The sequence below is a fragment of the Haemorhous mexicanus genome, chromosome 1 (genome assembly GCF_027477595.1).
Source record: "Haemorhous mexicanus isolate bHaeMex1 chromosome 1, bHaeMex1.pri, whole genome shotgun sequence".
NCBI lineage: Eukaryota > Metazoa > Chordata > Aves > Passeriformes > Fringillidae > Haemorhous > Haemorhous mexicanus.
In genome coordinates, this window is record NC_082341.1 from 67,338,101 (window position 1) to 67,353,057 (window position 14,957).

The 14,957-nt window shown below is 42.1% G+C and overlaps 1 protein-coding gene across 4 annotated transcripts in view; it reads right to left on the reverse strand.

Moving 5' to 3' along the window:
- Positions 1 to 892: 892 nt before the first annotated feature.
- The window catches only part of HIVEP1 (HIVEP zinc finger 1), a 121,068-nt gene continuing 107,003 nt past the window's right edge, over positions 893 to 14,957 (reverse strand). For all 4 annotated transcript variants that reach the window (XM_059852357.1, XM_059852368.1, XM_059852365.1 and 1 more), the window contains 2 exons: positions 5,442 to 5,959; positions 893 to 2,612 (listed from right to left, as the gene is read on the reverse strand). In XM_059852357.1, coding sequence (XP_059708340.1) covers positions 1,467 to 2,612; positions 5,442 to 5,959 — 1,664 coding nt within the window. In that variant the 3' untranslated portion in view covers positions 893 to 1,466. The remainder of the gene's footprint in view (positions 2,613 to 5,441; positions 5,960 to 14,957) is intronic.

Below are 14,957 nucleotides of genomic sequence, written 5' to 3' on the forward strand. Positions count from 1 at the left end.
GTGATAAAAAGACACAGCAGGAAGCCAACTCTACTTAAAAACTGAAGCATGAATCCCAAGACAATTTGAAACTTCTAGGAATGTGTAGCCCTGTAACTTGTCAGATGTGTCTCCTGCCATAGATGGAACGCCCAAACAATTCAGTGATAATTTTACATTGTTTTCACTACGTGCAAACAGAGGAGTATTAAATTTCATTATTCTGGGATCCATCCATGTTTTGTATGCCCTTATGACAAGTTTGTTGCTAAAACAGCATGTTAACTGCATGTGTAAAACCTCTAGTCCCTTCTTCTTTCCCTGCATGAATAAGACAAACTTGTATTTAGGGAGAAAATGGCTTTGTCTACCTGTAAATGAAGATCTCCTGAAACGCAGTCTCCTAAGAGATGGATGTAATCAGTTATGCCAAACCCTCATTACAGTAGCGGCATTTTCACCAACTGTATGGCAGATTTTGCAATTAACACACAAAGAATTATTCCTTTCTTGTGTAACAACATTTTAATGTCAGTAAAAAGTGGTTTTATAGTTCAAGATTACAAATAAAAAAATATTTCATTGTGACCCTTTTGCCATTTTCCCTCAGGCAAGTCTTCAAATTCTAGTTAGGAAAGAAACATGAGGTGGATGGATGTTCGCTCTGCAGAAAGCTGAGGGACTCCCTCCCCACTCTGCAATTGCCAGATGTTTTGAGTGGAAGATTTTACTCCAAATAAAGCCCGATGAGTTACTCTCTCTCCCACGGCAGGTGAAACCACAGGGGCTTTTACCATCGCCAGATCCTTTCAAGCTGAACCAGCTGGAAGGGCACAGAAGGGCACTGAAAGGAACGAGTCAAGCACCTCTCTAGCTACAGGACTGCATCAAGAAGGCACAACATAAGCAATGGTAAAGTCAGTAAACAAAATTTTACTGTAATATTTTGTAACACAGATACTGTATTTCTCTTTGAAGTGTAAAGCTACCGTCTTACACAAGAAAGATGGACAGACCCTTTTCCAAGACTAATATGGATACAATAAATATGGAGTTTTACATACTAGATCTGTACACAGAAACTTTGTCCCACAGCCATAAAAATTTACATTTAACAGTGCAACATATAATTTAATCCTTTATTTATCTGACATAGGATGTTTACTTACTAAACACAAGCAACTACCTGGTTTTAATATACATATTTTATATATATATATTTTATATATATATATTCAACAATCTGTACAGGTTTCTAAACATAAAACTCCAAAAAGGCACAATCGTCTATACAACATGTACAAAAATGGCTGGAGCTGACAAGAAACAACAATTATTGGTCAAGAGTTCATGATTGCACGAAGATTAGTAATGGGTTTGTGTCAGAAAAATGTGCTTTAAGGAAAGGAAGGTTTGCAAAGAAACCTGCAAGTGTTATAAAAAAACCCAAAAAACTCTAAAAATAAACACACAATGAAAAACAAAAACTAGGTTGCTATTACAAGTCTATCCTCATCGTCACTGCTGCCATCGCTAAACTGCACCGTGTTTTGCCGCTGGGGCGGGGCGGCCGGCCTGGGTACCTGTCTGTCCGGGGTGACAGTTCGGTGGACTGGGGACTTGCTTAACGTGTTGGGATTCGCCTTGGAGCGGGGCTCTGCCGGGGCAGCCCTCTTCACCTGCCCCGGGTGAGGGAGGTCACGCTTTGGCTTGCTGGGGTTGGCGAGGTCAGTCTTTTCAGGATCAGCTTTCCCGGGACCAATGGGGTTTGTCAGCGGGGTGGGCTCGGGATGGCTCTTCCCGCCGTACCGCTGGCCACCAGCCACCGCCTGAGGAGAAGCATCCCGGCCGGCCTCGGCTGTGGGGTAGCCGACAGGAGCGGGCTCCAGCTGGACCTCGCTGGGTTTGGAGCCCGTGGTGGCTGCCTCGGAGGCTCCGTGCCCCTCGGCGCTGGCGGGGCTGACGGAGGGGATGAGGGTCGGCAGGGCGATGTTCAGGATCTGCAGGCCAGGAAGGGGTCCCTGCGGGCTGGGGTTGGTGCCCTGCGGGGCCGCGCCAGCCGTCAGCACCTGGAGGCCGACGGCGTTGAGGGTAATTCCCGGAGGGCGCATCTGCGGGGCGATATTGGTGTTTGCCAGGCCCAAGATGTTCACTGTCTCCATGCCCAGCGGTGGCAGAGGCTGCAGGTTGGGCGTGCCAAGCCCCTGAATGCCCGGCACGCTCACCTGGCCGATGGGAATGCACGGCACCACGCTGTTCACCTCGGCGACTCCCACGGGATTCGTGGCTGTGCCGGGGGCGGTGCCGCCTGTCTCGCCAAGGGCGCTGGTAGTTCTGTGAATCACGCTCACAGCTGGGATAGTGAGCTGCACTGGCCCCGCCTGGATGGGAACAAAGGTGGAGTAGGTGGCCAGGCCGGCAGGGACCACCTGTATGCCCCCGACGGGCACCATGCCGTAGGGAGCCTTGGCTTGCTGCTGCGAGTGCAGGGGCAGGTGGCTGAAGAGGTGAGTCTGGGGGGCTCTCAGCTCGGCAGCCGGCTTCTCCTCCGGGATTTCGGTGTAGGGTGATGGTGCTGTTGTCGGCAAGCTGTGGTCTGCCAGCGAGGACGGGGAGCTGATGGAAGGCGAGCTCTGGGAGAGAACAACACAGGAGTGTTAATGAGGCAGCCACCACTGCCCTTCAGTGACATGAAAACACGAGGGAGCTGGGAGTGCTTCCCATGCTCCCTTTTCAGAAAGAATAACAACAAAATGGTTCATAGTATATAGTGCTCAGCTTAAACAATGAACTGATTTCCTTCCTTTCTTTTTACACCTCCTTCCTCACCCACTAATTGCATTTTCCTCTGCTAATTACCCTTGCCTAATTTCTCTCAAACACTAGTGCTCAAAAACATTGTAGAATATCTTTTGCACGTGTGTTTTAAGTGGCGAGAAGGCTTTGGAGACTTGTTTTATGTGGAAATCACCTCAGGCAAGAAGGTTAAATAAGCATAAGCTGGCATTTTTGATGCACTGGGTTCATCTCCTGAAGGCATTACAGCCTCCAGCAGGCAGAGGCAGCATCATGGCACATTTGTCATGGGTGCTTCTGATGTGACAGACAGGGTATGCAATGACAGGAGATGGCTGAGAACTACAGCTCCTGCAGAGGTGGAGCTGATGGGTGAGTACTGGAGTGAGATGTGGGATCTACATCCCATTGCTGCCTCAGCTCACTGTGATTTATTTGGGGCACACACCTGGATTTATAATACTATTTTTATCCTCCCTTTTCTTCTCCTATAGCCTGTTACTGACCAAGGCTTGCAAGTCCTTTCCTAGAACCTCCTAAAACAAGTACTGTGAAAGTGCAATTGCAATCTCATGGTTATCTTTTTGTTTCTGGCACACTGATCACACACACGCACACTGGTGCAACCTTACTTAGCTTTTACAGTCCTAACGCTCAAAAATTCCCTAGAGCAGGCAAAGACCTCAATATCAGAGAGAAATGCTTTTGAAATCTGCTTGTAGAAAATGTACTGGCAAAGGGAGAATATGATTAACTGGCTGTGCAGTGCCACCCTGTCTAAATGCGAAGATGGGTGTGAGAAAGAAGACAACATCTTTCTCAGAACTGACACTTCACAGGAGATCCTGATAAACTGGTATGGATGTTTTTGTAGGAATGTACAACAGCCTTCCTGACCTATGTGGACTCCTTTTCTCGATTGCAAGATCTGGGATCCACAGCCATTCACAATAGGAACAGACTGCAGATTAACCATTGGAGATACAAGGCTGATGCTTCTTTTGATCTAGGAAACGAAAAGAAAATCTGTAAAGGAATTGCCTCCTTGTATTACTTACATGCCTTCCTTTTTTTTTTTTTAATATATTAATGTAGATAATTATTAGAGCTATATAAATGAATACCATTCAACATTTTTAATTGCATGAATATTTACTTGAGGCTTCAGTGGTTCTATTTAAGGAGGGATTATGCTCAGTTAAATGTCCTTCTGGTATCCACTGGCAACAATGGAACCAAAACTCCAAATACTAGGACCCTTCCCATTTTATGACAGGCATATACAGTGATCAGAGACCACTTCATTTTATTCTTTGTCACACTACAAACTGGCTCCAATTAACATTTGAACCTGTGTCAAACAATACAATGCAGCAATAATTTTTACTGTTTCTCCAGTTGTCAACAGTTTGCTATCTTAAACTGTGTAAAAACTAAATCTAGTAGTGTAAATTTTCAAAGAAAAACCAAGCCACTAAGTACTTAAGACAGATTGAAATTTTTACTTTTTATGCTTTTGAAAATTTTCAGTAACTGCATGCAGTTAGGTTTAGGCTTGGACTTGATGATTTACAGATTTTTTCCCAATCTAAATGATTAATTGGTTCTATATAATATTTCTAAATATTGCATTCATCATGGAGAAGGCAGTGCTTTGATTACTCCTTTAATTAAACTATTGTGCATCTCAATTTTTTGAGCGTTGCTCTGAAAAGCTCAAACGCCTTCATGGTCTGTAGCAAGAATTAAAAATTTTAAAAACTATCTTTAGGGTCAGTCTGGTAAGTGATTGTACCATCCCCATCACAGTCCAATAAAGCCATTGCTGAACTGAAAAAGGCTCAGCACCTGCCACTACTCTCCCTGATTTTGTGGGCACAGTTTTAAAAAAAACAGTTGCCAAAATTACTGAATGCTCCCACAGACCTGCACACAGACTGACCTCATCTCTCTGCACACTGCTTTGAAAATCCACATGTCTAACACGTGCGTGGGCAAAATACATTCTTTTCTGATTAAAATCTTTCAGCTTGGACAAAAGCTGAGAGCACTGGGAACTCAGGTCTCAGTCCTGTGTTCATCTCTCCTTTTGTTATTGTTCAAGGGCAAACTCCTAGTTTCCTTGGATAGCTGGCGCTCTTTCTAATTGTACTATTAAGGATTTTTGGAGGATAGATAAACAATTGCACAATTTTTTTTTTAGTGCTAAGGCAAAAAATTTTGGGACTAGATTAATTTCCCTTTGGAATTACCAATGATTGTATCATCATATTTCAGAGTGAAATGATTGCTGAATTCTATCACTTTCCCCTGAAAACATAACCACCACCATATGTTCATTCCACATATTTGTTATTTCCTTCTGATTTGTAATACAATCTACCAGCTTCAAACGTCAGCTGAAATGACCATATTACAATTAAACCTTTCAGGAAGAATACAATCAAATTTAAGAATCTGAAAAGCGATGCTCCTACAACATCCTTGTGTCTACAGTCCTATATACTTGTGCTTGGACTAATTTTTACTGTTCTGAAAGACTCATCACCAAGAATTCTAAGAATGAAGGGAAAGGCAAACATTTATTCTTTGAAAAATCTCCAAGAAGATCTTTTTAGAAGGAGGACTTAAAATCCCTCTCTCTCCCTGGTTTTAGACACTCCTACCTTTGTAAGAGCTGCAGTTGATATTAAGGAGTGGCCCAAGGCTGGATGTGGATCAGGGTAATCCACAGACATCTGGCGACCTGGAGATGCAGGAGCAATGTCCGTCAGTGCCGCATCAGCACTGCAGGGACCCACTCCTCTCTCCTGGGCTTTGTCCTCATGTGCTTCCTGATGGGTGGACTCTGCTGGCGACCTGGAGGTCCTGCTGACCGACTGCACTGTGCTAAGGACAGTCATCTTGGTCAGCAGCGCTTTTGGGAGACCATCCATGGAGTCCGTGTGAGCCCCGGTGAAGCAGTCTGGAAGCCTGATGTCGTCGTCGGTGCTGGCGGCATCCTGCAGGCCGTGGCGAGAGGGCTGGTGCTGGGGGCTGGCTGTCACCGAGGGCGTTGTGGATAGCACTGACTCAGCCTGGCTGTCTTCATCATCGTCCTCATTGTCATTTTCATCTTCATCGCCACCATCAGACTCCTCCACGTCATATCCTGACCGGTCATAGCCAAATCTTTGCTTCTCACCTGCAAAAGCAGAAGGAGAAGTTAAGACAATGAAGGCCCTGGACTGACTGGGAAGGAAGCAGGAGACAACAACTAAAACCACCAAAAAAACCACATGGCACATGTATTTTCCACTCACATCCCACTGCATCAAAGCAACAGGGAAGACTTAAATTTTGTTTTTTATTTTCTGGCTTACATATTTAACTGCACAGCTACATGATCTTTCATCTTCTGCTCCTATGTTGTTTTTAACCTTCTGGATTTGGCTGTTTTCCTTCATGCCACTTGTAACCATTTGCTCTAAGTCACCCTTCACTCTTCTGCTTGGGGAGCAGTGAGCAGATTTCCGATTCCTTAGGCTCCCAGTGCTGACATGTGGGACTGGTCTGTCAACCTTAGCAGTGGGATATTCTCTGGCTGGTTCTGACTCATAAGTGGGCGTCCTTGTACCTAATATGAATCATGGCTGCAAAGGTTTTTGAAGGATGCAAACAGAAAGACTGGAGGCTGTTAGTCAAGAATCTGTCTCGTTAACAGGCAAAAGAGACCAAAATTAGACCCTACTAGATTTCTTCACTTCACTAATGTTTTGAAGAGCTTATTAAAAAATTACCTGAGATGTACTAGAAGCCAAGAAAGCATTAATTATATCAAAACTTACCTATGAATCTTTGCATAAAGAAGCCCTCCTAACAGCCAAACCTCTGTCTAGGGGTAAATTTCTCTACAAAATACAGCTATACTGCAGCTTTTCACCTTCTTTTGTATCTAACTTGGAAAGAGAGCTGTCTTTAGTGAAGCGACAGAAAATCCCATCTGCTACGTCTGATTCCGAGCCAGACTGTCTGGGATCATATTTTATAAAAGACAAAATGCTTTGAATACATTAATATTTTGTATTTGATTAAAGGTCTGTCTCTTGAGCTGTCCAAAAAAACATATCTGCATAAAAATCATTTGGCTCTGTAAAACCAAAGATGTCTGGTTAAATAAAATCTCAGAGATGCTGTTCTAGGGAAATCTACGCAGTAACTTACCATCAAAATGAACAATTCTGAAAAAAATCATACTTTAAAAGAATTTTAATATACTGCCTATACTTTAGGCTGCTAAGTTACCAAAACCAGAACAAACATTTTGAACTCCAAATAAAATAAATGGGTTTAACTGAGCTACCTTTCAGTAAGTTACCCACCATTATAAGCCTTTATGGTTTCAAATGAGCAATGCAATTGGGAACTAATAACTTCTTTGAAAAAATCCCTCTGTTACGACTTTCCCCCTCTTTGCCTACACAATGATTTGTACATTAGCTAAATATGGAAACTAGATTTCCTACATTTACTACAGCAGGTGTGAACATGTCAGACATGTTATTAAAAATACCCCAAATCCTCCAGGTCATTGGAATGATCCTAACAAAAATATTTATCAGAATTTTAAGTAGTCTTAATTTATAATTCTCATCCACAGACAAAGCTGTTAAAAATAGAAAATACATTTTAGTGGAAAAATTAATTCATTAACTTCCATTCCAAAATTATGGCAAGTATGATTGTTAAAGATATTATTAACAACAACATGTGGACTGACTAAATGTTTTTGGTATTTTTTTTCTCTATAATTTCTATTCTTCATATAAACAGTATTTTTTCAGCACCTTGCAAAGCAAACATATCTAAAATGTTAGAACATCTACATATGTTTGATTTCTGAATGGAAACAACTACCTCAGCCTTCAATACCAATGACAAGCTAGGAGGGTCCCAGCGCCCTGAGCTGGAGGACCATGGCAGTCAACTCTGAAGTCGTGTGGGAACTGCTGCTCCAGCTGGATGCCTAAAGTCTATGGGGTCTGATGGGATTCATCTGAGAATACTTAAAGAGCTGCTGATGTCATTGCAAGGCCTCTCTTGATTTTTGAGCAGTCCTGGGAATCTGGAGAGGTCCTTGCTGACTGGAAGCTGGCTAAGGTTGTCCCAGTTTTCAAGAAGGGTAAGAAAGAGGACCCCAGAAACTACTGACCAGTCAGTCCCATTTCTGTGCCTGGTAAAGTTATGGAGAGGATTATCCTGGGAGGTATTGAAAAACATCTGGAGGACAACACAGCCACTGGTCACGGGCAGCACAGCTTCATGGGAGGAAAGTCCTGCTTATCAAATCTGATTTCCTTGTATGGCAAGGTAACCCATCCTGCTAATCAAGGGAAAGCTGCTGATGTAACCCATCCAGATTTCAGTAAAGATTTTGATAGTGTCTCTCCCGGAATCCTCCTGGATAAAATATCCAGCTCACAGCTGGATAAACAACACATCAGATGATGGGTGAACAAAAGGATCACAGGTCAGGCACAAAGGGTTACAGTGAATGGGGTGACATCAGGCTGGTGACCTGTCACTTGTGGGGTTCTACAGGGCCCCATCCTTGGCCCTGTGCTCTTCAAAATCTCCATAAATGACTTGGATGCAGGACTGAAAGGGACACTGAGCAACACTGATACAAAACTGAGAGGAGTTGTTGACTCCCTCAAAGGCAGAGAGGCCCTGCAGAGAGACTGTGACAGATTAGAGATGGGCATTCCCCAGCTGTATGAAATTCAGCAAGGGAAAGTGCTGGATTCTGCACCTTGGATGGAACAACCCTGGATGTACAGACAGACTGGGAAATGAGAGGCTGGAAAGCAGCCCATGGAAAGGGACCTGGGGGTCCTGGTCAGTGGCAAGCTGAACATGAGCCAGCAGTGCCCTGGCAGCCAGGAGGGTCAAGCATGTTCCAGGGGATATCAGGAGTCTTCTCTTTTGAAGAGCACAGGGCCAAGGATGGTACCCTGTAGAACCCCACAAGTGACAGGTCACCAGTGTGATGTCACCCCATTCACTGTAACCATTTGTGCCTGACCTGTGAGCCATTTGTTCACCCAGCACATGATGTCACATCGAAAGGGTGACCTACATGGCCAGCGGGCAAGGGAGGGCATTGTCCTGCTCTGCTCTGCACTGGGGCGGCCTCACCTCCAGTGCTGGGGGCAGTTCTGGGAGGCAAAATATGAAAAAGATATCAAGCTGTTAGAAAGCATCCAAAGCATAACAAAGATGGTGAAGGGCTTAGAGAGCAGGCCTTACAAAGAGAGACTGAGGTCACTTGGTCTGTTCAGACTGGAGAAAAGGAGACTGAGGGGAGACTTTATCACAGGCTTCAACTTCCTCGTGAGGAGAAGAGGAGGGACAGACACTTCCCTCTGGTAACCAGTGACAAGACTCAAGGGAATGGCCTGAAGTTGTGTCAGGGAAGAGACAGGTTGGATATTAGAAAAAAGTTCTTCACCCAGAGGGTGGCTGGGCACTGGAACTGGCTCCTCAGGGAAGCGGACACAGGACCAAACCTGAAAGAGTTCAAGAAGCATCTGGACAGTGGTCTCGGACATGGTGTGACTCATGAGGATGGTGCAGTGCAGGGCTAAGAGTTGGACTGCAATGATCCTTGTGGGTCACTTCAACTCAGAATATTCTGTGATTTCCTCAATGCCTCTGTAACAGATATTGAAGACTTCTCTATGTTTCACATCTAAAGGGTGACCTACAGGTTTCTTGCAACTCTTTAAATAATGCAGGGCACATTGCAGTCTTGGAATTCACTCTGGACTCCCTCTTAAATTCAGTCTCTTTACCAATGTCACATAACTATTCTCCACGAAATCCTACTGATTCTTGCTTTTTTTTCCTCCCTCTCTCCTCATGAATCACATTTTCTATGAAAGCTGATGTCAATCATGAATGATTGTTTCTACTGGCAGGAGGAATTACCTGAAGTGATTAGACTGACTTGATGCATTTGTAAAGCAAGGAAAAGATATGTGCAAACAATGATTTAGAAGAAACCATCTTCTTTCAAATCAACATTTAAAAATGCTACCAGATTTACCAGCAAATGCTGCTTATGTAGGAATTTTCTGCATCTGTCCCAGCTTTCTACAACAAAGCCATGGAAAGAGAAAGGGAAACTGTGTGTGGAACACAGATTCCTTACATGCAGGACTCCATGGGATATCATTTCCCTCTATTGTTTCCCTGTTTACCTCCACCCTTTGTGCATTTGCCAGCTTCTGTTTGAGTGTGGTTTTACCTGGAGCCAGAGCCTGCAGTGTAGGCGAGGTGACAGCGATGAATGTGGTTCCCTGACTCCCACACTGCTTTGCAACATCAGATGAGTAAAAAATAAGATTCCTGACTTGCTTGTTCTGGCAATGCACAAAGGAATGCATTGCTCTGGCTTTTGTACCTGCATGCACATTTGCTGAAACAAGAGGTGCCCAGGCTTTTCCAATCATAGATCCCACTAAGCACCGCTGTGGAGTTCAAGAGGACCCAATGCTGGAGTTTTAAGCAGTAAAAGACCCAGGCAGGTTTTTGGGTCTCCCCTGAAGGAGGCATCAGGCTGAGGCTGTGACCACTCTTTGTGGTAGAAGATTCTCTTCCAAGCAGTGTCTTTTTAACTAAGCAGCATTGGCTCCAATCCAATTCTGGTAATTGTACACTGCCTACTAAAGTTCCCTGGCAGTTTTAATTGGGGAAAGATTAATTCTTTGCTTCCTATCTTGAACTATGCACAACTATAACCATATGCTTATGTAGATTATATATATACACACATACATACATATAACTAAAACTGACTCAATTTCCAGTGGGAACAAAATTACTTCTGTGTTTAACTTTGTATGAGGTTGTAAAATGGTGTATGGTATTTTCGAATGAAGGATGTATCATAAATGTAAAGGCTCCTAACATATGGAGAAATGGCTTTTGGCATGAAAGTTCAGTTTCTTTTTTAAAAAAGAAAACAGGAAAAAAGTTTCACACTATTAAGTGAAGGCTTATGAAAGCTACTTCTCTTTCGAATTTGTAACTCAACTCTCACCATTTTAACAGACAAACTCTTCAAGACAGCCTCACTTTTTTACAAAGAGTCTTTTTGGAAGAGTAGGTGATGACTTTCATCCTCTGTCAACTGCTGCAATCTTTTCTTTTAAATTCTTAGAGAGACTCTTTCTTCTTCCTGGACTTCACAGGAGTAAGTGAATTTTACAGACCTGAACTGTGCAGAAATTAGGAACAGCTGGAAGTAAAGGCTTAATAGAAACATGGACAAAACTTGACTGGGGATTTTGTTCACATGCCAGCTACAATTATCTTTAAGAAAGCTGAATTTTTTATCCTATGTATTGAAGTGTCTAAAAATCATAGGCAAAAATACCTTAGTCCTTCATTTATTTCAGTCCTCAGTTGGTCAGCTCTGTACTGTTTGTGGTGTTGGTGTTGAGCTTGTTGGACAAGGCTCTGTCATAGTGACATTTTACCCCAGAGCAGAAAAGAAAGAACTCCAAGTTCTTTAGCACAATAGCATTAGCTGGAATTATCAGCATCCTAACATGTCCATTTGTGAAGTGCCTGGGGCTGGTAAGTCCACATACTGCTATTCCCACAGCTGGGATGCTATGAATTAGGTTATTGAAATATGTCTCCTTATGTACTTTGAAGTTTTTCATTTTATTACAAGGTTTTCCTATAGGAATCCTTACAGTACATGGTTTTTACAACAGCCATCTAATTATCATTATACTGCAAAGTTCTAAAATAAAGGCTCTTCAGAACCTCAACTTACAGCTTTTAATTTTAATTGCAGTATCATTGCCACATGACCTGACTTAACTGAGGACCTGCTACAGATACAGCAATTTCTGCACCAAATCCAGTGATGAAGTTCAAAAGCTTATAACTTTGTCACATTTAGTTATAACTTAATAATATTTAAGTAGATTGCCACATAAAGAGCAAAATGTTCATTTACATTCTTTCAGTGGCAGGAAGACAAGAACAGCTTGAAAACACAAGGCTGGACTGCTCAGTTTTACAGATTCCTAAGGAAATGTGCAGTTATGTAGATGACTATATGACTGCCATTAGCTCTACTTATGCAGATTAAAGACATAGTTTACTAAGTATCTATTCACAATCTATTAGTATCTTAATCTAAATTTATTACATTTATTGGCTTTTAGCACCTGAGTAATACAAAGCAATGTTCATTGTCTCAAGTTCTGGAAGTATCTTCAGTTATAGATTGGCATTTACATAAAAGCATTTAAAAATAAAACATCCATTCTATATCTTATATATTCTCCATCAAACTCAAGAAAAAATGTAGACCATGGCAAGAAAGGCAGAAGTATTTTTCAGCATGTCATTATATGATCATAAATCAGAAAGTGAGGTCTGTGTGTCATCAATTCACTCCATTCTTCTAAACAATTACAACTTAGACTTGCCTTTCACCCGTTGTATTGGACTTGCAATAGATCCTTCCACAACCATTCACGCAAATTTAAAGAGCAGTAAACAAGATACAGTTAAACAATGCCAGCATCTGTACCCAGCCCTGCTGTCCTCCTGGCACTCTTGGCCTGTTCATAGGCTTCAATTATCAGATTTCATTCTTGCTTCAGCTACTGTCCACTGCTCTACAGGACTCACAGTGACATCTACTGGGTTAACTTCAGACTGGTAATCACCAGGGCTCCTCAGAAACGAGAAGAAGAAAATCTGTGGGCTTTTGATTTTCACTCCTAAGATGACAGAAAGTAATGAAGTGAAACTACACCAAAAAGTAAGAGCAACTTCTGCTTAAAGAGATTATTTACACCTAAACCTTCTTTAGTAATTTGTATATTGTAAATCAAACCTAGCACTAGGTAGTCTAATGTCAGGCTGTGGGTGTAGGGCTTCACCATGCCTAACGTACATCTAGTTGAAAAACAGACACTGATATTAGAAAAAAAAAAAAAAAAAAAATTGTAAACTACACAGAGCCAGCCTTCCATTCTCTTTGTAAAAGGAGGATATTATTGCAAGGCTTTTCATTTATTTTCACTTCTTAAATGCAGATTTAGTGAAAATAGACTGAGTCATGATTAAGCTAATGAAGAGCCATTGAAACTGACTTAAAATCTACTGTAAGTAACATATAGCTAATTAACTTAGAACCGTACTAATAATACTGCAGAAAATGAAAATATTTTCTTAATATGTGCATGTGTAGATATCTATAAACACATATCTGAAAATTACAATTACCTATTTTTACTGGTAAAAATAATGAATATTTTGGGATAGAATTTCTGCAGAGAAACCCCTTAAATGTTTTGCCCATCTGCTGATTTCATTATCAAGAAATTTTCTTGTGCAAGTTTTACTCAGACATACCATACCGTACCATTCATACAAGAGCTTATTACAAGTTCCAAGTTTTTAACTGTTGCAATTCGAACACGTTATTGTTGTTTTTAAGACTAGACAGCAAAATGTTGTGTGAGCATGTGAGCAGGGCCAAAGAGGATATCCCCAGTTGCAGTCTGTCACACTAAACAGTTCACCTCCTCTGACAATTTAATTCAGATATTAACATTCCTCACATTGTAACCCAGTATTTTGGTGACAAGAACATTCCACAGAGCAGAAGATGAAAGATAAATGGCTGAGGGAATCGTTTTGAATACAAAAACCCAGGCCAGAAAGTATTTACTAATACCCAAATGATGACAAGTCCAAATACAAAGAATGCTATGTTAAAAGCTCTGATCACATACAGTCTCAGACAGCTAGAGAGCATCTTTCTTTTTTCCTGAGACACCACAGCACAACAAAATTTCAGCTTCTCAGATTACTGAAAAAACAGACTCTATGTTTGTGTGTCTGCCTGTGCTCAGGATTGTGCATGAGTTTGCACTCCTGGTTCAGTCTGTATCCATTTAATCTGTACTGCTGTCGGTCACAGCTGGCTTCTCATATGAATCTAAAAATTTGTATATTCAAATAACTGTGATTACCCAGACTCTAAAAAAAAAGCTACAAAAGACTGGAACCAGCAAATTCCTTTGGTGGCTTTTTAAATTTCCAGGGTAAAGTCTCTAATTCAAAGTGGAATTCTAGTGAAAGACATACAGCTTAGTTATTTTAAGCAAAGGTGCAGACATTTCTATTACCATAATACCAAATGTTCAGATAATGAATTAGGTGGAGACAGACAGATAGACAAACAGACATTCTACAGGTCAGGAAACAGGCCAATTTCACACAGTCTTCAGGAAGAAGTATTTTTTTCTGAGGTCATAATTATTTCTTATCAGATTTTCTGCACCTTCTTCTACTGCTTCTCACGTTGCCTTCCAGCTGAGGAAAGCAATGGGAATAACCAGACCACTTTTTAAGAGACAGAACATTTTCAACAACCAAACCCCAAACATTTAAGCATTTGAAGACGTTGGTTTTTAAAACATCTGAAGGATAAGTGGCACAACTGTGCCAGCAATGCATGCCAGAGGGAGGAGGGGTGGAAGCACCAAAGATGTAACACCACAAGTGCAGCTCAGCCCATCACACTGTCCTTTGTGGGTGATGTGCTGCTGCCAGGGCTGTCCCTGGAGCCCAGACTTGGCACGAGAGGTGCTGGCCCCAGTGTGAGCTCTGCTGCTCTGCCCTGGGGAAAGGGTAGCCAAAGAGGTGGTTGAAGCCGATTCAAACGCTGCCTAAAATTAGCATGTTCAGGATTTCATGGCAACTGAAATGGGCCAACTGAACCACACAACAAAAAACACTTATGCAAATACATCACACTTTTTTCCCCTCCTCTTGATTCTGCCTTAAAAATAGGCTGACAAAAAAAATTCTGAATTATCATGAGAAAAACCTTCATGGTTGGCCTGGTGAGCAGACGGATGAAATCACATTTTGAAGTGCAGGGTTGCTCACTGAATTTCCATGGATAATTGTAAATGCCCTGTGCTCTGCAGCAGCTGGAGAGGCTGGACTGGTTTGGCTGCAGCAAATGCACCTTTATCAGGGGTTTAATTACCCTGATTCTTGGATAAGGTTTCTAGTGCTGAACTTTGTGCTGCACTGCTGGTTTTGCTATGGGTACCTGAGCCAGATCCTTTGGAAAAGGCAGGGATTTATCACCAAGT